This window comes from Schistocerca piceifrons, chromosome 8 (genome assembly GCF_021461385.2).
Source record: "Schistocerca piceifrons isolate TAMUIC-IGC-003096 chromosome 8, iqSchPice1.1, whole genome shotgun sequence".
In the NCBI taxonomy this organism is placed as follows: Eukaryota; Metazoa; Arthropoda; class Insecta; order Orthoptera; family Acrididae; genus Schistocerca; species Schistocerca piceifrons.
In genome coordinates, this window is record NC_060145.1 from 329,248,144 (window position 1) to 329,273,318 (window position 25,175).

Sequence of the window (25,175 nt, forward strand, 5' to 3'; positions counted from 1 at the left end):
ACCAATCGGAATGACAGGAGTGAAAGCTGCTGGTAACCATAGATTACACATTTGTTTGTCGATTATGTTACACTTCAACGCCAAGGTATTATATAAACAGGAAGCTACAAGTGTAGTACGGATGTCGCGCAGTCACGAATTTCCCTATATCCACACATCATCGTAAACTTACAGTAACTTTTAGATGCAATGCTACGCACTTACCTCCTTAATGTGCATATATAACAGATACGGTTCTTACCCTGTATTTCTGTCGTAGCTCCGAATCCGTTTAAAATGAAAAAATTGTGAGGCCCAGGGCCAACACTAAAACGTAATTCCTCGTTGTCGCCTCCAATATACAAATCAATAGCAATCAAGTTAAAACTAACTGTAAAATACGAAAACCAACACTACAGGTAAACACTTCGAACTTCTTGGATATAATTTATATCACAATTTCTGGAAAAATAGTTGCTTATTTATTGAACCCGAAGGCTTGAGCCACTACAGACGTAATGCCTAGATGTTGTTCGCACTTTAATGATGTGGAGTGATACTAGATGGATGCCTTTCAAGACAGTAAAGTATGTGATTCAACAACGATGCCTACTTATGCAACGAAAATTACACGAATACTTAGAGCTTACGGTGTCAATATGACATTTTCAGTATTTCGTGACGAAACACCGCTTATACTCATACGGCACATCAAACAGCAACACACTGCAAACCACTATATGTATATTAAATAAACAGCAAATTCTAAAAAAATTAAAAAATTGAATCCCGTCAGCAATTTAACCAATCCTGTGTCTGGCTGACAAGTTCATTTCACGCTACTTTTTATATGTAGGATCTCTGATTTAGGGGAGTGGTATATGAGTGCCGATACAATAACATTTGCCGAAATCATGGATAGGCAATCGCGTTGCAAGTGGTCGACGGAAGAAACTGAGACTCTGCTTTCCCTCATCGAAGAATTCGACATGATACCTTCGTTATTTTTCCATCGCTGCAATCGTGATACATTTAGACGACTTAGTTCAGAACTGAGCACTCGGTTTGGTATACACCGAACCAAAGAACAGGTCCGTATACGATGGAAACATATGAAGCACGAATACGTAATGACAAAAAAGACAAACAGCCGACACCATCTCTCAAAAAGCGTGGAACCTATTTTTGACAGACTCGATATTTTAGTGGAGCGAGCGCAAAGAGGACTGATAAGCCACATCGAAAGTGCCACTTTAGGTAAGTGATTTATGTTTTATATTGTTATTTATTGTTAACCACTCTTGAAAACGGCTCGACGTTTGCGTGCACTTGAGATTGTTGTCTGTAACTGGCAGTAGTACGCAGGAATTTTTGTATTCTTTATTCATCTTGCTAATCAACGCATTCTTCCGATCGTATTTAACTGCTTCCGTTATAACGTATACACCGTATGTATATATGCAGTGCTACATTGCTATCGCTGTTTGTTAATGAGATTCGATGTTTTTCTACAAATTTTCAAATTTATTGTACCTCATATCCTAACTGTTTAGTAGCACGTCGAACCTCTAGCTGCGACAGCTGACAAACGACTATCATAGAAAGTTAGAAACCATTTCCTTATAGAGGAAAGATATGCTACACTAACGGTTTAGGCAACCCGCTAATGAATCTTTATAACAAAGCTATGTATTTTAAGTATTAATAAATTACGGAGGTGATGCTGCTGTGTTATCTAAGTCATAAACTTGCACAGTCCTTTTTTTTTCTTTTTAAATAGCAGAGGCAGAAAAAAATGTTACAACTTGGAAACAAATGGTGGGCTGGATTTTACTTTCTAAACTTTCTGTTGCGCTCCCTCACTTACTAGCGATTACTGGATGGTATTTTGTTTAGTCATACAAACTTTAGCATTGGATGCGACGTGACAACACCGTGTAAAGTTTACAACAATAACAAAGAAAGATCTCTTTCTGTAGCCGTCTAAATAGCATTATTTGCCACATCTCACCACTGCATGAATGGACTTGGCGCAAACAGCTATATTTTGTAGCATTGGCAGGGGCATACAGAGGGGGCAGCGAGTCGGCGACATGGGTCTACATAGGCTCCCGCCAGGGTCAGAGGCACAGACGACGCAAAAACTGACGGAAAAAATATGAATTAAAGACGATCTTTAAGAATTAACCGGGAGAGGTATGTATAGTCTCCTATCCCTGATGCTATATTCTGCCTACGAAAAGGAGCCTTTCCTTTGGAGACTGCACAAACACACGCTGTTGTCAGTGTCATTTCTGCAGTATCACCTTGGCCAAGCAGCATCATAAAGAAAAACCTATTACCCAACAAACGTCCATCGCTACCGTGGTTTATTTGTCAACGGTACATTCGGTTCACACAGCTGCCGGACTTCACAGCAGGCTGATGTTCAACAACAAAGTTCTTGCTGCTATTTCGCCACGGTATTGAAGGATCTTAAAGTTTGGCGAGCAGGTGCTGAAACAAACATGCTATTTGACCGAAGGATTTCGATTAGAGCTAGAGACCCGAAATATTTGATAGAATAATGAGGGAAATGGAAAACATGTGATATACGTGACACCATCTCATCTGGCTTTAATTTCCGGTCGGGAAATGGCTTTTATCTCACCGTGAAATGAAATGTCGTGTGGCTAGGGCCTCCCGTCGGGTAGACCCGTCGCCTGGTGGAAGTCTCTTCGGCGACTTGCGTGTTGATGGGGAGGGGATGATAATGAAGACAACACAACACCCAGTTCCTGAGCGGAGAAAATTTCCGACCCACCCGGGAATCGAACCCGGGCCCCTTGTCATTACATTCCGTCACTCTGACCACTCAGCTACCGAGACGGACATACTTTATCGCGAAAACTATGCAGTTGATATTGGAGCCAAATATAGCAGAAATGCTAACCTAGTGGAAATAATTAATGGAGTAGGTGCTTTCTAGTTCCGGATGAAAGAACTGATTAAGAGCGTTGATGTGGCTTGCTATTAAAATATTATGAAATTTTTTTCATAGTTAGGGTTAAAAGATGCGTATTGAAATATCGAGATACCCCTGCAGACATTTAGAATTATGCCAGTAACAGCCGCATTTTGTGAACACAAATTCATAAAACACTGCTTAAGATCGAGTATGGTTGAAAGAAGAGTATGAAATGTAGCTGTCTTGTTGACAGAATACGACACAGGTGCTAAGCGCGTCGTAAATGAGATAATGAGTTTTCTCCTCTCAAAGCAGGTAAATGCAAAGGGAAAAAGATATTCTATCAAGTCCTAATTATTTCTAATTATTAATTTATGCATTGTTAATTAATAAGTTCAGCAAATAAAACCTGTCTTTATCATACATCATACTACAACCAATGCACAATAGCTCACATAATACGATATGGATTTTTTCGTGTGCAACATTTTTCGCTAATGTCCATTAAGGTAAAATTTTTAATAATACGTATTTTATTAAACCTACACATGAAATCATAAGACTTGCTAAATCTATGTAGAAAAACTGCAGGAAGGTAGTTTCACAGGGTTTTTTTTGGGGGGGGGGGGGGGGGGGGGGGGAGAGGAAGAGGAGAGGAGGACGGCTTTGTGCGCCCGGTGTTCCAACTCGGAAGCCGCGCAAACCTGAACTTTCCACTCTTTTTGAGATTACGTTTACTTTCGTATTTGTCACGCAGTTCATGGAAAATAATGGCGTCTCTAATCCAGTGGTGGTATCGACGCTACCCTACGGTCAAGCTGGATTTAACTCCTTTTACAGTGACCAGCCACTCACTCACCAGCCCTCACTCACCCCGCCTCCCGCTCCCCACCCCCCTATTAACCGTGGATCTTGCTGTTGTGATGGAATGACTTACGTGCTTCTAAGGTACAGAGAGCCGCACCGAAGGTGCAACCACAACGGAGGGATTTCCAGAATATAATTTTCACTCTGCAGCGGAGTGTGCGCAGACATGGAACTTCCTGGCAGGTTAACACTGTGTGCCAGAGACACAAAAACTTAGGACCTTTGCCTTTGGCGGGCAAGTGCTCTACGAACTAAGCTAACCAAGCACGACTCGCGATCCGTCACCACAACTTTACTCTCCCGCGAAAGGCAAAGTCGCAAGTTCGAGTATCGTTCCGGCACAAGTTTTAATCTGCCAGGAAGTTTTAGAGCGGCGACGTATCTGTTGAGAGGTCAGCTAGACGTGTGGTTCCTGAAGAGGGCAACAGCCTTTTCATTAGTTGCAGATGATCGACTGATCTTGCCTTGTAACATCAGCAAACCTGGCCTCTCCGCGCTGGTACTGCGAAGGGCTGAACACAAGGGAAAGTGACAGTCGTTACTTTTCTCTTAGGTAAAATATTCCGGAGATAAAATAGCCCCTCAGTCGGGTCTCTGGGCGATACTACACAAAAGGATGTCGTCATGAGGAAAAACAAAACCAATCTACGTTTCTGAGTGTGGAATGTCATATTTCTTCCTCGGTGAGGTAGGTTAGAAAATTTTAAAAGAGAAATGAATAGGTTGGACAGTGGGGATTAGTGAACTTCGGTAGCAGGATGAATAGGACTTCTGGCTAGTTGACTAAAGGGTTATAAATACAAAATCCAATGGGGGTGATTCAGGAGTAGGTCTGATAGAGAATAAGAAACTAGGAATGTGGGTAAGCTACTACGAACAGATACTGAAAGCATTATCATAGCCAAGATAGACACGAAGCCAACGCCCACCACAATAGTGCAGGTTTATATGCTACCTAGCTCCACAGATGATGAATAAATTAATAGACTGTATGATCAGATAAAAGAAATTATTCAGATAGTTAAGGGAGAGGAAATATACTTTTGGTGGAAAAAAACCACAGCACCAAGAAGGAATTGTGCGACCTAACGAAAGTTGGTAGGCGTGTTGCTACATCTGAAAGATAAGGTCTATTCAAATTTTGCGCCAGCCGCATAAGAGCGTTAGTTATCTTTGAGATTGGGCATCGTGAGTTGATGTTAGTCAAGAAGGCCATTAAGGCGACAAAGTCGTCGTTATCAACACATCACTGAGTTTGGCAAGGTCGTGTAATAGGGCTATGAGGAGCTGGATATTTCTTCTGCAATATTACAGAAAGACTTGGCAGTAATGTGCCCACTGTACGCGATTGCTGGCGCCGTTGGTCACGAGACTGTCCATTCGCAAGAGAAGCGGGCTCTAGACGGCCACGTGGGATAGGAAAGACCATCATGTTCGTCGTATGGCTGTGACGCATCATACTGCTTCTGCAGCAGCCATTAGAGAAGCACTTTGCACCGCAATGACACAACGAACTGTTACAAATCGGATACTTCAAGGGCAGCTGCAAACCAGATGCCCCGTAGCGTGCGTTCCACTGACCGCAAACAACGGTCATTTGCGACTTTAGTGGTGTCAAGCGAGAGCTCTTTGGAGGGCATGGAGGAGGTCTGTTGTGTTAGTTCATGAATGCTGGTCCTGCCACAGTGCCAGTGATAACCGTGTGTTGGTTAGAAAGGGGCCAGTTGAGGACCTGCAACCGACCTGTCAGCAAGCTAGACACGTTGGACCTACACCTGGAGTTATGGTCTGGGTTGCGGTTTAGTATGACAGCAGGAGCACTCTCGTTGCTATCCCACGCCCCCTGACTGCAAAATTGTACGTCAGTGCGGTGATTCGACGTGTTGTGCTGCCATTCATGAATAGCGTTCTACGAGGTGTTTTTCGAGAGCATAACGCTCGCCCACATACCGCTGTTGTAATCCAACATGCTCTACAAAATGTCTAGATGTTGTCTTGGGCTGGTAGATCACCAGATCCGTCTCAAATCGAGCACGTATGGGACATCATCGGACGACAACTCCAGCGTCATCCACAACCAGCATTAACCGTTGCTTTACTGACCGATGAAGTGCAACAGTCATGGAACTCCATCTCATAAACTGATATTCGGCGCTTGTGCAACACAATGCATGCACGTTTCCATGGTTGCATTCAACATTCTACAGGTTACACCGGTTATTAATGTACGATACGTCTTTTTTTAAGTAAGTACCGTTTTGAAATTAAAAAAAGACGTGCTAAGATATCTCAATAATTTTATTTTTACATGAAAGCCTGTACCTTAATCTACGCACTGACGATAGATATTCATCGTGAGACCTGTGCAGTTTACAGAGAAAATATTATGAGTGATGGAATGGTAAGAAAGTGGGTGAGAGCATTTAAAGGTGGCCGCACAAGTGTGCATGATGAACAACGGAGTGGGCGTCCTTCGGTCGTTAATGAAAGTTTGGTGCAGGAAGTGGACAATAAGGTGAGAGAAAACAGACGCTTTACGATTTCCTCCTCGCGGGATGACTTTCCTAACGTTTCTCGTAGTGTTTTGTATGGCATTGTGCGCACGTTGGGTACCGAAAATGTTGACGGTTGTGCACAAAACCAAACGTTTAGACAGTGGATTGACTTTCCTTGAGCGGTACCACAACGACGGTGATGATTTCGTAAGCCAAATTGTTACGGACGATGAAACATGGGTGGCCTACGTCACACCAGAATCAAAGCAACAGCCCATGGAAGTTGAGCAAGGGCATCGTTTTGCTGCAAGACAATGCCCGTCCGCATGTGGCGAATCAGACCAAAGATCTCATCACATCTTTTCGATGGGAAACTCTAGATCATCCTCCGTACAGCCCCGATCTTGCGCCCAGTGACTACCATCTGTTCCTGCACCTGAAGAAATACCTGGGCGGTCAGCGTCTTCAAGACGATGACGAAGTCAAAACAGTGGTGATGCAGTAAGTCAAAACAGTGGTGATGCAGTGGTTAACGAGTCAGGCGGCAGACTTCTATGAGGAGAGTATTCAAAAACTGGTACAACGTTATGACAACAGCCTCAATATTGACGGAAATTATGTAGAAAAGTAGATTAAGGTACAGGCTTTCATGTAAAAATAAAATTATTGAGATATCTTACCCCCTTTTTTTTAATTTCAAAACGGTACTTACTTAAAAAACACACCTCGTACATGCATGTCACATAATTTGCAGTGGCTTATCTGACGCTTACATTAACATGCGATCTTGCAATGTTAATCACTTCAATATGTTACCTAAACAAATGTATTCTCAAAGTTTCATAACTCTACATTAATTTTTTTGTGTTGCGATTTTTTTCCGTCAGCGTATAATTGTGATAGGGGACTGGAATTCGCTAGTAGGAAAAGGAAGAGAAAGAAAAGTAGTGGGTGAGTATGGACTACAGGAAAGGAATGAAAGAGCAAGCTGCCTGATAGGGTTCTGCACAGAACATAATTTAATCATCACTGACACTTTGTCTAAGAATCATGAAAGAATGTTGTATATGTGGAAGAAACCTGGAGACACGGGAATGTTTCAGATTGATTTTATAATGGGAGGAGAGAGATTTTGAACCAGATTTTACACTGTACCGCATTTCAAGTGGTGGAAGTGACTCGGACCATAATTTATTGATTATGAACTATAGATTAAAACTGAAGAATTTGCAAAATGGTGGGAAACTAAAAGGAGATGGAAACTGGATAAGCTGAAAGAACCAGAGGTTGTCAAAGCGACATTAGCAACGATTGATTGAAACAGCGAGAAGGAATTCAGTGGAAGACGAATGTGTTACTTTGAAAAATGAAATAGTGAGGGCAGCAGAGGATCACAAGGGGAAAAAGATAAAGCGTAGTAGATATTCTTGGATATCACAGGAGATACTGAATTTAACTGATGACAGAAGAAAATACAAAAAAAAAATAACAACTGAAGCAGGCGACAGGAAGTACAAACGTTTAAAAATGATATTGGCAGGAAGTCCAAAATGGCTAGAAGGCATATGTAAGTGTATAGCAGCATCTATCACTAGAGGAAAGATAAATACCGCCTATAGAAAAATTAAAGTGGCTTTTAAAAGAGAAGGAGCTGTATCAATAGCAAGACCTCAGATGGAAAACCAATACTAAGGAAAGAAGGGAGAGCTGGAAGATGGAAGAGGGGCTAAACAATGGAAACGAACTGAAGGCAACATTATAGAAAGGTAAGAGGATGTAAATGAAGATGAGATGGAAAATATGATACTGAAACAAGAATTTGGCGGAGCACTGAAAGACCTAAGTCAAGGAAGAGGAGGAGGAGATCAATGTTTAAGGTACAGTCGACAACGGGGTCATTAGAGACAGGCAAACGCTCGGATTAGGGAAGGATGGGGGAGGCAATAGCTCGTACCCTTTCAAAGGAACCATCCCGGCATTTGCCTGAAGCGATTTACGGGAATCACGGAAAATCTAAAACAGGATCGCCGGATGCAGGTTTGAAGAGCTGTCCTCCCGAATACGACTGCATTTTACTAAGCACTGAGCCACATCGCTCGGTGACCTCGAAGCAAGGCACCTGAAGTAGACGATATTGTGTGAGGACTAATGATATCCTTGAAACCCATGACAAAACTATTCCATATGTTGTGCAAGATGTGTGAGACAGACTCCAATAAGAATGTAATAATTCCAATCCCAACGAGAGCAGGTGCTGACACATGCGAGTGTTACCAAACTGTGAGTTAAATAAGTCATGGCTGCAAAATAATAATACGAGCTAAGTACAGAAATAGTGATGTGGGCCGGCATATGCCCAGTGGGCAGGACATTTATAAATGGGTATTTGCCCGGGAATTTGCCCAGAGCGGTTTTGAATGCCCAAAATCTGGACATTTATAAGAAAAGTACTTTTTAAAGGTTTTACTGTATTCAGCGTATAATATAGCAATTAAAAGAAGGGGAAAGGACGATATTCCTGATATTAAAAGTTAGTAAATGTTTACACTTGCCTTTATTACTAAGAACGGAAGGAAAGAATTTTTTTTTCTTTTACTAGCGCGCGCGTATACACACACACTCCGTGCTGAACAGCTGTGTAGTGACAAGCCAGTATAAAAAACATTGCCCTTAGGTCGTCACTTTGTAACGTAACACACTTTACAGTCCGATCTTTGAATATTATTGAAGAATGATTATGGATAACCGAATTATTACTGAATGTATTAAACAGCTGGAATGTGTTTCTTGACAATAAATGTTAAACAATTTTCAGTGAAAAAACAAAAAAAAATTTGTTGTCATATGCACCGATATTTGAGACAGACTATAGTTTGCTGCTCTGTTCTTTCTTTATCTACTTTCGTTTGCCTGCATTGCCGTGGAGACAAACTGAGAACACTGTCACAAAAAAGATTTAATAACAAAGAATGACGCTGATATCGTTCGATTCCGATGCTAGTCGATTCCTAGAGAATCCCCGAGTCTTGTAATTGTTGAATCGGTACAGTACGTGACGCATACCTAACTAAAAATCGTTATGGATAAACTTTTTTTCACTTTAATTCCAGCTATTCTGAGTAAATATTAGTGCTATTGCTGTTATAACAAATAGGTAGTAGATGAAATTTTGAGTGGGTGGCTGGTAATTTCAGGTAGTTCATGCGATTCTGTGGGTTATTTAGTTAACTGGAATTGGGCAACACTGGTCTGATCATTTGACAGTTATTCAAGTCTATGTAGGTGAGTGAGAAGCAGCGTAACCTTGTATGTGTGTTATTTACGATGTTATAGATAACAGGCTATTGAGCAGTTGCAAGATGGTGAAGAAAGAAGGACCTGTTTGGAGATTTTTCAATTTAAAAGGGAAAGAAATATCTTGTAAATATTGTTTTAAGGGATACAAACAGTCACATTCCAACAAAATGGAAAAGCATATCATAGAGTGTTTCAAGCGCCTTCAGAATTTGAAAAGCGTGCTTGCGTTAGGTACAGTGACTGTCAACAACCTTTTAATTTTTTTGCGGTTGTATAGCATAAGTAAAAATAATATCTACAGGCTAGCTACTTTATTTCAAAAATTACTTTCAAACTTGAGTGTCGTTTTCATTTTTTTATTTTGTGCTACCCCAAGAATGGTCCTCATTAATGATGTAAAAAGTTTATTTCTCCTTGTAACCCTCCCCTAATTCTCAAGCAGCGTTTTCAGATTGTTTGCCCAACCACTGAAGAAGCAGTTTGCAAAACATCTTTTCCCATACAAAATATAATTTTAATTTTTTTTATACGCACCACATATTAATCTGGAAAATGTGTAAATGCATGGACATTTATGAATTTTGGGCATTTATCCCTAGGAATTTATCCTGGACATTCGCCCCAATTTCTAAATGCCCAGGCATTTTACACCACTATACTGAAATATTGATCAGAAGCCAGGTGGCAGTTATGAGTTGAGGGCCATGAAACGGAAGCAGTGGTTAAGAAGGGAGTGTTCAAAATGGTGAAGTTACGTTTCATCACACGCCAAGATCTTACTTAGAGAAGGGTCACACACCATTCAATCGCGTTCTTTCAAGTCTGTACACACTCTTGAGTCTTGTTTCTTTGGGTTGTTGCGTTAACTCCTTCGGGACCTACTTTGCACGTGTTTTGCTGTACTTGAGCTTGTTACTGATGACGTTACGAACTGCAGCAGTACTTAGTGCAACTGTTTTTGCTTTATGTTCAACTGTAACACGTCGACTTCACGAATAATGTCGCCAATGCTGGTTTCAAGCGATGGAGTCGACACTTTTAACTGCCTACCAAGGACATGCTTGTCAGTCACTGAGGTTCGCGCTCGTTTTTGAACTGTTCTACCCACTTACATTCATGTATGCCGTTCATACAACTGTCATCATATTGTAAAATCATTGGAGAAATGGTTTTAATCAGTCTTTAACCTTCAAAAAGCAAGAAACGGATCACTGAATGTTGTCAACTAATGTGGAAACTTCAAGCGGACACGTCATCGTTGAAAACAATATTATAAATCTTAAAAAAATTTATCCGCAGCCGTTCTCAGCTAATCTCAGTGATGCGATCCCAAAGTCATAAAAATACAAAACTCATCGTACAAACTATTTCCTTTTTACATCAATCTGTCTCTTTAATTATTGACTGTCACTCGTATGCACGGTACCTTTCTCTGTGGAATTAGGAGTAAACTTCGAAAAGATCTTCAAAGACATATAACATGTGCGGAACTCGATCAAATAAATAATCATAAAGCGCTGTACACCATTGCCCGCCGACAGGAGAAGAGATTGCATAAACGTCTGTCCTGCAGAGCCAAATGAAAGCAAACACGTAACTCAAGTACGGCTCGTGTGTTTACATCTGAATTTAAGCCCATCTTTCAGTGCTTTGTTGTAGCGATCAGACAACTGGCTTTTGAACCTACTTCTCTTTTGGAATGTATATGATAGTTGAAAAAGTTGATATGATAGAGCAGAATTGCGGTTGTATGCTAGAGTATCTTGATTGCACCATATCTCACAGTCATTCTTAACAAACACTATACAAAATTTCAAATACCAGAAGCGTGAAGAAAAATACGCCAACGAAAAAGAGAGCTGTAGATGAGAGAAATGAAACTAACATTTTAGTAGCAGTGACACGCAACCCATGTCACGATAGGGCAGCGTGAACGTGCGAGTGGAAACAGCCAAAAGGTGCGTCCACTCGATGCCTTTTTTTCTGTTCCAACTTTGCAAATGCGCTTACATTTCCAACAGCGCAATTAGGCATCCGAATTTTTTCTCGCTTAATTTCCTCGAAATGGGGGCCGTGCGTAATTGTGCATTGCTTGCCGGGTTAGGTGAGAATCTTTTGCGCTGTTTAGCGAACAGTAGGCAAGTGGGGCCCATGTGTGTTTTGTTGTGTAGTATGCTGAGGTAATGCTTTAGGGTGATTTATGTGCAATGACGTCTGTTGACTCCAAAGAAAGCACGTTGAAATTTACAGATGATTACAGAGAAAGTCAAGTCATAGTGGAACGCCACTTCTGAAGATTGATGGAATTAAAATTTGTGAAGCGAATCCGTGAACGACAAGTGTTAGGTGAAAACCTCCGTTCATATGAATGTAAGGAATAAGATAATTCCTGAAGTAGGAATACAAAGAAGAAGAAGAAGAAAAAGCCTACAAAATTTATGAAAACTATATAATTACAAAAACTGTGGATGAATAGACATGCTAAGGCGACTTAAGAGCACAAGAGTTGAGGGTCGTGACACCTGAACAAAAGAAAAGATGGGGTTTGTGTAGTTCTTCAACAAACTACTAGAAACTGAAATGAAGCACATTGATGATCCAAAAATTCCAAAATTGAAAAATGCAACCTCCTTTCTAATGGATTCTGGGGTCTGTGACATTCGCGAATTTGTGGAGTCCAAGGATGTTCATCTGCATAGAATATTAAAAGATTAAAATTGTATAAACAGATTTTTTATAAAATAAAATAGAAATGACGTATGGAAAGCCAATTAACCTTCAAATAACCACCAAGACCCTCTGTAAGTCTCTCAGTTTCAGGAATAATCACTGTAGTGCCTTGTTTCGAAATGCGAAATAAATAGTTCAAACTGCTATATAAGTCACCGATTGCCAGCTAACGAAATTTTGTTGCAAGCCTTATCGATGTAGCTTTCCAAGTAGAAAATCTAAAATCTGGATATTCTGACTCCTGAAATTTAGAGACAAAACTTCACGGTCATTTGTATTTCTCGTACTTTAGGTATTTAGACACTTTTTTTTTTATCCATAGTCGCCTTTTGTGTTTTCTATTTCTTTGGCCCTTTCATCACAATAAACATTGCTCAACCTCGCCCCCCCCCCCCCCCCCATGCAAAAGTTGGGATGCATGTCAGGCTGCTTGCGCAATGAGGCAACATGTGGACACGAGAATGCGCATGCATGCCTACGTGCGTTCTTTCCGCTAATTTTTGTGTATCCGCTTTTGTTCCCGTGCGTTTGCGATTGCGCGCGAGGAAAAGTAATCCGATATTGCAGTTCCTGTGTTGTTAAGAAGAACGGTGCAGTGTTTCTTCGGACATCCAACAAAGGAACAATACATAGTTCCTCTTAACAACACACACTGCAATATCGTATTTACCCGCCGCGACTTTCAGTTAAAATGTCCTGTGCGAGAATTACATAATGAGTGTACGAGTACAGGTTGCGCTGCAGAAACGACGGCATATGGAAATTTAGGTCTAGACGTGGGTCGTGCACGAATATCAAAATCGGTTAAGGCGACTGTCTCGCATAAAGCAGGAAATCGGAGTTTGAGTTCCAGTCGGCACAAATTTTCATTGTCGTTATTCCGTTGTAAAGCCGGTGGTTCGTATTTCACCCTTTCCACATTTGGCTCTATCAATAGCTTTGTGATAATCACCTTCGAAATAGGTAGTTCTCCGAATTGTGCCTAGGAAATCGCAAAGTGATTATGGATGAAACGTTGATTGCAAAACTTCGGGCATATCAATTTCGTAATATACACTATTGATCAGCTGAAAACCCACCCAGTCGGAGAGAAATGGGTAAAACAACGAATTTGATCTGGCTACTGTTTTATTAAGGGATCCCGCATCAACCACCAACTGTTCCTAACAGGTGTGCTACCGCAGTTACCGGAAGACATGTCAATGGGCTAAAGAAGACCGCTGGGGTACCAACATGACGGATGTCTACATCTACATCTGTATTCAGCTAACGACTGTGAAGTGCATGGCAGAGGGTACGTCCCATTATACTATTATTAGGCTTCTTACCAGTTCCATTCACGTATGGAACGCGGCAAAAATGACGGCTTAAATGCCTCTGTGCGTGGAGAAATTAGTCTAATCTTATCCTCACGATCCCTATGGAAATGATATGCAGCAGACTTTCTCGGAATATTTCCGTCTATCTTCAAGAATCTGCCAGTTCAGTTCTTTCTATATCTCAGCGACACACTCCCACCGGCCAAACAAACCTGTGACCATTCGTGCTGCCCTTCTCTGCGCACTTTCAATATCCCGTGCTAATCCTATTCGGCATGTGTCCCACACACTTGGCCACTATCTTAGCATGAGTCACATGCAGTCTCGTTTGTAGACTGATTAAATTTTCCTAGTATTCTACCAATAAACCGAAGTCCGCTAGCTACCTGCTACGACTGAGCTTATGTGATTATTCCACTTTGAATCCGTACTAAGCTTTCCACCCAAGTATTTGTACGAGTTTACAGATTCCAACTATGACTCACTGATGTCATATTCATAGGGTACTGTGGTTTTTTTTCCGTTTAGTAAAGTGCAAAATTTTACATTTCTGAACATTTAAAGCAAGTTGGCAATCATTGCACCAGTTTGAAAACTTGTCACTGTTTCACTGCGTATTTTTTCAGACTGTACTTCCTTGTAGGTGAATCCATCATCTGCGAAAAGTCTGAGGTTACTATTAATATTGTCCACAAAATCATTAATACGCAACATGAACAGCAACGAACCAAGCACACTTTTTTGGGGTACACCTGAAGTTACTCCTTTTATACCTCTCCATCCAGAGTAACATGATGTGTTCTCTCTACCAAAGAATCCGCAGCCCAGTCACATCTTTAGTCTGATACCCCATATGATCGTACTTTTGATAATAAGCGTAGGTGTGGTACTAAGTGAAATGCCTTTTGGAAATCGAGAAATACTTCATCTACCTGACTGCCTTGATCCATGATTTTCAGGATGTCATATGAGAAAAGTGCGAGTTGGCTTCCACAGTATCTCAGTTTTCGAAATCTGTGCTGGTTGGCGTGGAGGAGGTCGTTCTTTTCGAGATACCTCATAACGTTTGAGCTCAGAATATGTTCTAAAACTCCGTAACAAATGAATATCAAGGGTATTGGATGGTAGTTTTGTGATCACTTCCGCTTCCTTTTCTGTAGACCGGTGTGATCTGTGCTTTCTTCCAGCTACTGGGCACGGTTTTTTGTTCAAGGAATCTACGATAGATTGATTATAGCTAACCCAAGAGCTAACTTAGCCGTGATGAACTGCGTATAGAATCTAATAGGAATCCATCGTGTCTGGGGTTTTATTGAATGTAATGGCTTCAGCTGTTTTCCAATCCACTGGCACTAATATCTATTTAACTCATCTTTTCAGTAGTACGAGAATTAAATTGGGGCAGTACTCCTGGGGTTTCCTTTGTAAAGGAAAATCTGGAAACGCAGTTAAGCATTTCTGCTTTTGCTTTGCTATTCACAGTTTCGGTTCCTGTCTCGTCCATGAGTGACTGGACACTAACTTTGCTGCCACTAACAATCTTTACATACGACCAGAATTTCTTTGGGTTTTGTAAAAGATCTTTCAACAATATTCTGTTACGAGAGTCACTGAAGGCTTCACGCATTGCTCTCTTGATTGCCCTTCAGCCTGGAACCACGCGACCGCTAGGTCGCAGGTTCGAATCCTGCCTCGGGCATGGATGTGTGTGATGTCCTTTGGTTGGTTAGGTTTAAGTAGTTTTACGTTCTAGGGGGCTGATGACTTCAAATGTTAAGTCCCATAGTGCTCAGAGCCATTTGAACCATTTTTTTCTTGACTGCCAAACGCGTTTCATTCAACATCTGTCTGTCTGTAGCCCTATGCTTTGTTTCATACCTCCGTCCCGACCATTCAGATAATTACAGATTTTCTTAACAGAACAGAAAAATGGCCCACATGGTCACGTGTTAGCAACTCCGTAGTTTAATCTGTGAGGAAAATTAAAGCAAGAAACTTACAAGTAAACACCAGCAGCTCGCGAAGACATACTATGCCGTACAATACTGGCTTGGGCTGCACCCATTCCAGATAAAATTCAAAGTGTAGTATCGTCTGCCAAGAACAGCTTTGAGGCATGTATCAGTGATCATGGTGAACAGTTTCAGCATTTGTTATGACAGCCATACGCAAGAACCGCTCGTATTTCCTTGCATATAGTACATTTAGACAGAAGCTTGCAGGACGCCTTCACATAACGGCAGAACAGTGGTTTGTAGCGCTGTTGCCTGTATTAATAAATGACGACCCCAGAACTCGTGGTATGGTCCCAGAGCCATTTGCAGTTTGTCTATCTAACGATTTCAAGCGACAAAAAAATTTGATTTTTCATATTACGCTTAGTTATTGGCCTAATTTAAAAATTTAAAATGCTATCATAATCTGCCCCCCCCCCCCCCCCTCCATGAACCATGGACCTTGCCGTTGGTGGGGAGGCTTGCGTGCCTCAGCGATACAGATAGCCGTACCCTAGGTGCAACCACAACGGAGGGGTATCTGTTGAGAGGCCAGACAAACGTGTGGTTCCTGAAGAGGGGCAGCAGCCTTTTCAGTAGTAGCAAGGGCAACAGTCTGGATGATTGACTGATCTGGCCTTGTAACAATAACCAAAACGGCCTTGCTGTGCTGGTACTGCGAACGGCTGAAAGCAAGGGGAAACTACAGCCGTAATTTTTCCCGAGGGCATGCAGCTTTACTGTATGATTACATGATGATGGCGTCCTCTTGGGTAAAATATTCCGGAGGTAAAATAGTCCCCCATTCGGATCTCCGGGCGGGGACTACTCAAGAGGATGTCGTTATCAGGAGAAAGAAAACTGTCGTTCTACGGATCGGAGCATGGAATGTCAAATCCCTTAATCGGGCAGGTAGGTTAGAAAATTTAAAAAGGGAAATGGATAGGTTGAAGTTAGATATAGTGGGGATTAGTGAAGTTCGGTGGCAGGAGGAACAAGACTTCTGGTCAGGTGACTACAGGGTTATAAACACAAAATCAAATAGGGGTAATGCAGGAGTAGGTTTAATAATGAATAGGAAAATAGGAATGCGGGTAAGCTACTACAAACAGCATAGTGAACGCATTATTGTGGCCAAGATAGATACGAAGCCCACACCTACTACAGTAGTACAAGTTTATATGCCAACTAGCTCTGCAGATGACGAAGAAATTGAAGAAATGTATGATGAAATAAAAGAAATTATTCAGATTGTGAAGGGAGACAAAAATCTAATAGTCATGGGTGACTGGAATTCGAGTGTAGGAAAAGGGAGAGAAGGAAACATAGTAGGTGAATATGGATTGGGGGACAGAAATGAAAGAGGAAGCCGCCTTGTAGAATTTTGCACAGAGCACAACATAATCATAACTAACACTTGGTTTAAGAATCATGAAAGAAGGTTGTATACATGGAAGAACCGTGGAGATACTAAAAGGTATCAGATAGATTATATAATGGTAAGACAGAGATTTAGGAACCAGGTTTTAAATTGTAAGACATTCCCAGGGGCAGATGTGGACTCTGACCACAATCTATTGGTTATGACCTGTAGATTAAAACTGAAGAAACTGCAAAAAGGTGGGAATTTAAGGAGATGGGACCTGGATAAACTAAAAGAACCAGAGGTTGTACAGAGATTCAGGGAGAGCATAAGGGAGCAATTGACAGGAATGGGGGAAATAAATACAGTAGAAGAAGAATGGGTAGCTTTGAGGGATGAAGTAGTGAAGGCAGCAGAGGATCAAGTAGGTAAAAAGACGAGGGCTAGTAGAAATCCTTGGGTAACAGAAGAAATACTGAATTTAATTGATGAAAGGAGAAAATATAAAAATGCAGTAAGTGAAACAGGCAAAAAGGAATACAAACGTCTCAAAAATGAGATCGTCAGGAAGTGCAAAATGGCTAAGCAGGGATGGCTAGAGGACAAATGTAAGGATGTAGAGGCCTATCTCACCAGGGGTAAGATAGATACCGCCTACAGGAAAATTAAAGAGACCTTTGGAGATAAGAGAACGACTTGTATGAATATCAAGAGCTCAGTTGGAAACCCAGTTCTAAGCAAAGAAGGGAAAGCAGAAAGGTGGAAGGAGTATATAGAGGGTCTATACAAGGGCGATATACTTGAGGACAATATTATGGAAATGGAAGAGGATGTAGATTAAGATGAAATGGGAGATATGATACTGCGTGAAGAGTTTGACAGAGCACTCAGAGCACTGAAAGACCTGAGTCGAAACAAGGCCCCCGGAGTAGACAATATTCCATTGGAACTACTGACGGCCGTGGGAGAGCCAGTCCTGACAAAACTCTACCATCTGGTGAGCAAGATGTATGAAACAGGCGAAATACCCTCAGACTTTAAGAAGAATATAATAATTCCAATCCCAAAGAAAGCAGGTGTTGACAGATGTGAAAATTACCGAACTATCAGCTTAATAAGTCACAGCTGCAAAATACTAACACGAATTCTTTACAGACGAATGGAAAAACTAGTAGAAGCCAACCTCGGGGAAGATCAGTTTGGATTCCGTAGAAACACTGGAACACGTGAGGCAATACTGACCTTACGACTTATCTTAGAAGAAAGATTAAGGAAAGGCAAACCTACGTTTCTAGCATTTGTAGACTTAGAGAAAGCTTTTGACAATGTTGACTGGAATACTCTCTTTCAAATTCTAAAGGTGGCAGAGGTAAAATACAGGGAGCGAAAGGCTATTTACAATTTGTACAGAAACCAGATGGCAGTTATAAGAGTCGAGGGACATGAAAGGGAAGCAGTGGTTGGGAAGGGAGTAAGACAGGGTTGTAGCCTCTCCCCGATGTTGTTCAATCTGTATATTGAGCAAGCAGTAAAGGAAACAAAAGAAAAATTCGGAGTAGGTATTAAAATTCATGGAGAAGAAATAAAAACTTTGAGGTTCGCCGATGACATTGTAATTCTGTCAGAGACAGCAAAGGACTTGGAAGAGCAAATGAACGGAATGGACAGTGTCTTGAAAGGAGGATATAAGATGAACATCAAAACGAGGATAATGGAATGTAGTCGAATTAAGTCGGGTGATGCTGAGGGAATTAGATTAGGAAATGAGGCACTTAAAGTAGTAAAGGAGTTTTGCTATTTGGGGAGCAAAATAACTGATGATGGTCGAAGTAGAGAGGATATAAAATGTAGGCTGGCAATGGCAAGGAAAGCGTTTCTGAAGAAGAGAAATTTGTTAACATCCAGTATTGGTTTAAGTGTCAGGAAGTCATTTCTGAAAGTATTCGTATGGAGTGTAACCATGTATGGAAGTGAAACATGGACGATAAATAGTTTGGACAAGAAGAGAATAGAAGCTTTCGAAATGTGGTGCTACAGAAGAATGCTGAAGATTAGATGGGTAGATCACATAACTAATGAGGAAGTATTGAATAGGATTGGGGAGAAGAGAAGTCTGTGGCACAACTTGACCAGAAGAAGGGATCGGTTGGTAGGACATGTTCTGTGGCATCAAGGGATCACCAATTTAGTATTGGAGGGCAGCGTGGAGGGTAAAAATCGTAGAGGGAGACCAAGAGATGAATACACTAAGTAGATTCAGAAGGATGTAGGTTGCAGTAGGTACTGGGAGATGAAAAAGCTTGCACAGGATAGAGTAGCATGGAGAGCTGCATCAAACCAGTCTCAGGACTGAAGACCACAACAACAACAACAACAACAACATCATAATCTGTTTATTAAGAGGTATAATATTATGTTGAAAGTTAACACAGTAAGGGAAGTATTATTCTCTTACCAAAAAAAGCTAAGCATATAACTGGTTCTCGTATCTTGAAATGAGAGAGACGTCTTATAATGTATTTTTTGATGATACGGAATATTACGCAAAGGAAAACTACACTATATGTTGTTTTGAATCGACTATGAAAAAGGAACATTATTTGAAAAAAAAGTTGCAATGTCCCACAACATCAAAAAATATAAAATGGTGTGTTCAGTTCAATAACGTGTAATTCCTCTGACACTCTTGAATGCCACTAGGCGTGATCAGTACCAACTCGTAGTAGGCCTCTTAAGACATATTGTCGCACTCCTCAGTGGCAGCACGATAACTCGCTCTTTTGATTAAGCTCCATGCATGCTCTATGCAGTTCATGTCCGATGAGCATGCTGGCCAATCCATTCTTCGGATCCCACGCCGTCAGATACGGACACACACTGCGAGCAAGATGAGGTCGGGCGTTATCACCCTGCAGATTGAACCCTTCCCCAACAGTCTCTGCGAAACCACTGATTATTGGTCGGAAAATGATGTTTCCATACACTGCAGCAGTCATGTTGCCTTCAACTGGAACGAGTGGTGAGCGGCAGTCGCACATAATACCTACCCAGAATACGATTGAGCCACTGGATTCTTGGTGACGTTCCACAGTCACTGAGGGATGATTGCGTTGTCCTGTTCGCCTCAATATGCGAACAGAGTTTGTGTCAGGGTGTAAGCCTATTCGCACTTCGTCTGTGAACAGCGTTTTGGTCCATTGGTCCCGTGTCCAATGTTGTGGTGCCGTGTCCAATGGTTCAAATGGCTCTGAGCACTATGGGACAACTTCTGAGGTCATCAGTCCCCTAGAACTTAGAACTACTTAAACCTAACTAACCTAAGGACGTCACACACATCCATGCCCGAGGCAGGATTCGAACCTGCGACCGTAGCGGTCGCGCGGTTCCAGACTGTAGCGCCTAGAACCGCCCGGCCACTCCGGCCGGCCCGTGTCCAGTGTTTATGTGCTCCAGCCCATCTTACGCGAGCACTCCTGTGATGTGGACGGAGTGGTGGAGTCTTGAGAGGTCTTCGGCTGTAATTCCCCATCATGAAGTCTGTTGCGCACAGTTTGGATACTTAACGTTGATCACTATGACTGCTCGAAGCTCATAGTGCAGAGTAGTCGCCTGTCTTTTTAGGGTTTCTCCGTGCAGATATCGTTACATACTGGGTCTGAGTTGCCATAGTTTTGCGTGGACGGCCTTCGCGATGTCAATCCGCTGTTGAACGCGTTTTCTGGAACTTTTTCCAAAGTCTGGAGACAACACGTAAGCAATATTCGCAACGTCAACTTGTCTCATGTTTTGTCCTATCAATGTGATAATCATGATACGGTCTGCCACGGAGAACCTGTTCCGAGGCGTTGTGTTGCAGTACGAGGCACACGAACAACTGTAAATTCACAAGATCTCAGCTCTGGTGTACTGGGTTTGTTGACAAGCCGTGATTGCACGACCCCTGATGAGACAGAGTGGCAACGACGAAAGAGTTCGCATTATGTAGGCAACCAGCTTGCTACATAAACACAAAATGAACGTCCATAGTAACTACTGGTGGGTAATTTGGAAATGTGCTAAGATTGTTTTGATGAGAGTAGTCAGAAAATGCTTGACTTTCTCGAGGACACCTAACCGACGGCGCGCAAATAGTATCCAGTGTTTGAGTATGTGAGCATTTAGCGACTTCAAACGAACTTTACACACAATTCCGAACCTTTCCGAAACTTTTTCTTGCTGACGCTCGCCGAAAAATGGTGAAAGCTAAAAAGTTTATCGCCTACTACATTTCCGGTTTTCATGTAGTAAGACGGCAGCAACCGGCAGGACGTTTTAATTTTCAGGCAGTATCCACATACACTGTGTTCCGAAATTCCCGTTACAAACTCCTAGGACTCGTGGAGAAGAGTGAATACATAAAATTTTGAACAGGAACCCTCGCACCGTTTGAAAACATATTTGCTAGGTAGGCATACATCAGGATAGTCATGGTGGGGGTCGTTACATCGCATCGGCAGATGTCATTTGACGTCTGTCCTACTTCTCTGACGTGGATCGAGCCTCTGTGTTAATTTATTTTCTTTTTAAGATGACGCTGCTTTTTTGCAAGTCAATAGTCATAATTTATATTGACTGTAAACATTCCTTTTCATACAAATTGCAACCTTAATTTTGTAAACGCTGTTCAGTTTACCAAAGAACTTGAGAGCTACCTCTGAGGTTCGTCACATACCTATAGTACCATGTTACCTATAGGTTACATCGACAGTGCCGTAGAATTAATTGCTCTTACAGATACCTTACTCAGGAAGCTGTTATACGTTTGTGGATTGCAATGCTGTCATTTTGAGTAGTAAAAGAGATGCCATTAATAGATATTTATTCAAAGCAGTCGAATATACTTTCTTCTTGCAATGAATAAGTTACACAAATTTTTCACGACTTCGCCTAACATCACTCCAAGTTTACACATGGTGAACCAGAACCTCACCACAAACGTTCGGAGATTGTTCGAGGATATTTTCCAAGTATTTTGGTGCAAGAGGTCCATGGTTTCTGGTGGCTCGTTACAGAGTAATTACATTTCGTTTGATTTCTTGCCCGTTGCATCAGTAATGTCTTGATAATATCTGCACATTAGTGCAAATGTCGATGGTATACTCGACGCTAAATCCTTAGATTTCTGGGGCTCACGGCTTGTGATGTCAGGCCACCAAGTATCTGACGCTGTCGCAGATGTCACACTGTGAGTCGTGGTGCCCTGAAAATATTCTAAGTTCGGAGGAAGCAGTGGCCGCACGGACCGCTTGGCGGCAGGCCGACCACATTGGGGCAGATCGCGAGGGGTAGCCCCAGCCGCGTGGCTGGGAATTCCGCTGTGACGAGAACGGTGCTTTGTGACGGTGAAAGAGACATGCCGAGAGTGCCAAAGATGGCGGACTATGTGAAACCATCATGGCAGACATTTCACTGTTCGTATACAAATTAATAGTAGCCAGATGATCATGATACCTCAAAAAGAAACATGTACATTACTATTATTTGCACGACGATTCTGATGGTTTAATCAGATTTTCAATATCTTTATTAGTTTAAAGTTTAGTATCTACGGGTAAATTGTACAAGTAACACCCAGCAACGGATTTCTAAAATCTAAACGGTTCATCCGATTTCGTCGATCTACGTGTCTTGAGAAAGCTATTAGTGTAAACCTAAGTTGGCATGAATTGCAAAAAATTGTTCAAATGGCTCTGAGCACTATGGGACTTAGCTTCTGAGGTCATCAATCCCCAAGAACTTAGAACTACTTACACCTAACTAACCTGAGGACATCACACACATCCATGCCCGAGGCAGGATTCGAACCTGCGACCGTAGCGGTCGCGCCGTTCCAGAGTGTAGCGCCTTGAACCGCTCGGCCACCCCGGCCGGCGGTATGAATTAAAGACATGTAACTTGAATAGTACGTGAGTTATTGGAGGTCAAAGTGGCCGATTACTACCCATCGCGTCAGGCCATAAGTACTCCACAGTTACACGAAAAAACGGCAGCAGCATCGTTATAAATATATTTATTCAGCTAGGTCTTTGTTTATATCCGATATATACTATTCATGAAGAAAATGGTTAAACATTTACTGTGTTTTAGAAAGCATAGAGACATTAGGCTCCTGGCCTACATTTGGCTTCTTTTCTTTTAATATATGTTTATTTAATTTGTTTATGTATTTAATAATGTGTGTTACAGCGTGCTTATGGTCCAGCCGTAGGAATATTTATTTAATTTCAAGTTATTTAAATGTAAAACCAGTATTTCGTATGTGTTTCAATATGTTTGTGAGTGTGCGTTGTCTTGGAGACATGGCGGGAGCGCTCTAGCCAATCACAGCGCTCGTGAATGGGGAAACTGGATGGAAGCGAGTTTCTGGAGAGGACACGGGGAGTTCGGAACGGTGCGGCGCGAGGGATGGTCGCACAGGACGTAAAGTGCGGGACAGTACGGCGCGACCGACGCGGAGTCGCGAGAGGTAGAGATACTTCGGAGTGCCGACTTGTGTACTCGTGAGATTTCCGTGGCTTCTGCAGTGAAGACGAAGTACGCGTTTGGAAGTGAATATCTCGCGAGCTATGTTGTTGTTCATAACTAATTACGTGAAGTAGGAATCTATTGTTTCCCTGTTATTCAACTTACATTTCATTTAATAGCTAGACCATCGACACCCATAAGTGTTTTGCAGAAATATACCGAATTCCCGGAAGTACTTCTACTATCGTAGTCATCAGTTAAAGTCGTTAAGATAGTACCTGCAGATTTTATTTAATTGCAATCTTTCATTTATAAATTTATATGTTACTTTCATAATTCGCAGTTGCCGAGTGATAGAAACCTTCGACCATTCGATGCATGTGTGTATTCTTATCTTATACTGTAGACTCAGCAGTATTTGGCCTGTAATGTGGCAACTACGTATCCCAGCCCCCAGACAATGAAACCAGCCAAATTTTTAATATTTCCACTCTGAGTTGGAGGGTGCGTAGTTATTTGAAAGCCTGCAACACTAAGCGAATCAATCTTTTCCAGATGTGTGAAAATGGCTGCAATGTATTTGAGTTATTGTTGAATTTCTTACACACTCTGTATGTGTTAGTACTCTGATCAGAAAGTAGGTTGTATAAATTTTACAGATGTGACCATATATAAGGGGCATTCAAAAAGAAACGAGCTGAAGGCATAATTACAGAAACCAGTACCTATGTGTTAGAAGTATTGACCCTGGCAAGACACTTGTCCCATTGTGACACAAGGCAGCCAATGGTTGTCTCATAAAATTCTCGGGGCTGCGATGTTAACCAGTTTTGCACGTACAGCGGGACGTCGTCGTCCGAGATGAATCGTTTGGTCCTCAGAGCCTTTTTAAGAGGATCAAGATGGCCCCCTTCTGATTCACTTCCTGCAGCACGGGACAACAGTGAATGCCCACCGTTACTCGCAAACTTTGACCACCCTTTGCCAAGCGATCAAATCAAAACGGCGAGGCAATCTCACTCGTGGGCTCAATCTGCTCCACGACAATGCAAAGTCTCATATGGCCAACACAACCGCGACACTCCCGCAGAAATTCAAATGGGAAGTTCTCGGCCACCCTCCAAACAGTCCCTGTGATTATGCCATTTTTGGTCCCCGTAAAAAGGCTCTGAGGGGCAAACGATTCACCTCGGATGACGACATCCAGCTATACGTGCGGAATTGGTTAACATCGCAGCCCAGGGAATTTTATGAGACAGCCATTCACCACCTTGTGTCACAGTGGGACAAATGTCTCAACAGCCCGGTTCAATACTTCTAACATACAGGTACTGGTTTCTGTAATTATGCCTCCGGCTCATTTCTTTTTGAGTGCCCCTTATACATCAGCTTTTATCTGACAAGGGGACGTTATGGACTGGCCCTGTTCGGTTTTCTTTACATGTATATATAGGATTTGAAAGTCTTTGCCCAGACATCAATTTTCTAAAGCAGTGTGACACAATTTAAAAAAAACTCAAAAAAATTGCATCTAAAAATTAGATGATTTCCGACCACTTTTGACTACAACGCATGTCGCAAATATTTTGTAGTTGACTGTAGATGAATGCGTAATGTTGAAATCTCTGGTTTGAGTCTTCTATACAACATTTTTATTTTTACTTTTATTTCAACTCTGTA

The 25,175-nt window shown here is 41.8% G+C and overlaps 1 protein-coding gene across 1 annotated transcript in view; it reads left to right on the forward strand.

Moving 5' to 3' along the window:
* The first annotated feature begins 889 nt into the window (after positions 1-889).
* LOC124711198 (protein bric-a-brac 1-like) overlaps positions 890-25,175 on the forward strand; it is a 448,529-nt gene continuing 424,243 nt past the window's right edge. Inside the window, exon 1 of the mRNA XM_047241130.1 lies at positions 890-1,236. Within this exon, the coding sequence (XP_047097086.1) occupies positions 894-1,236 (343 nt within the window). The 5' untranslated portion in view covers positions 890-893. The remainder of the gene's footprint in view (positions 1,237-25,175) is intronic.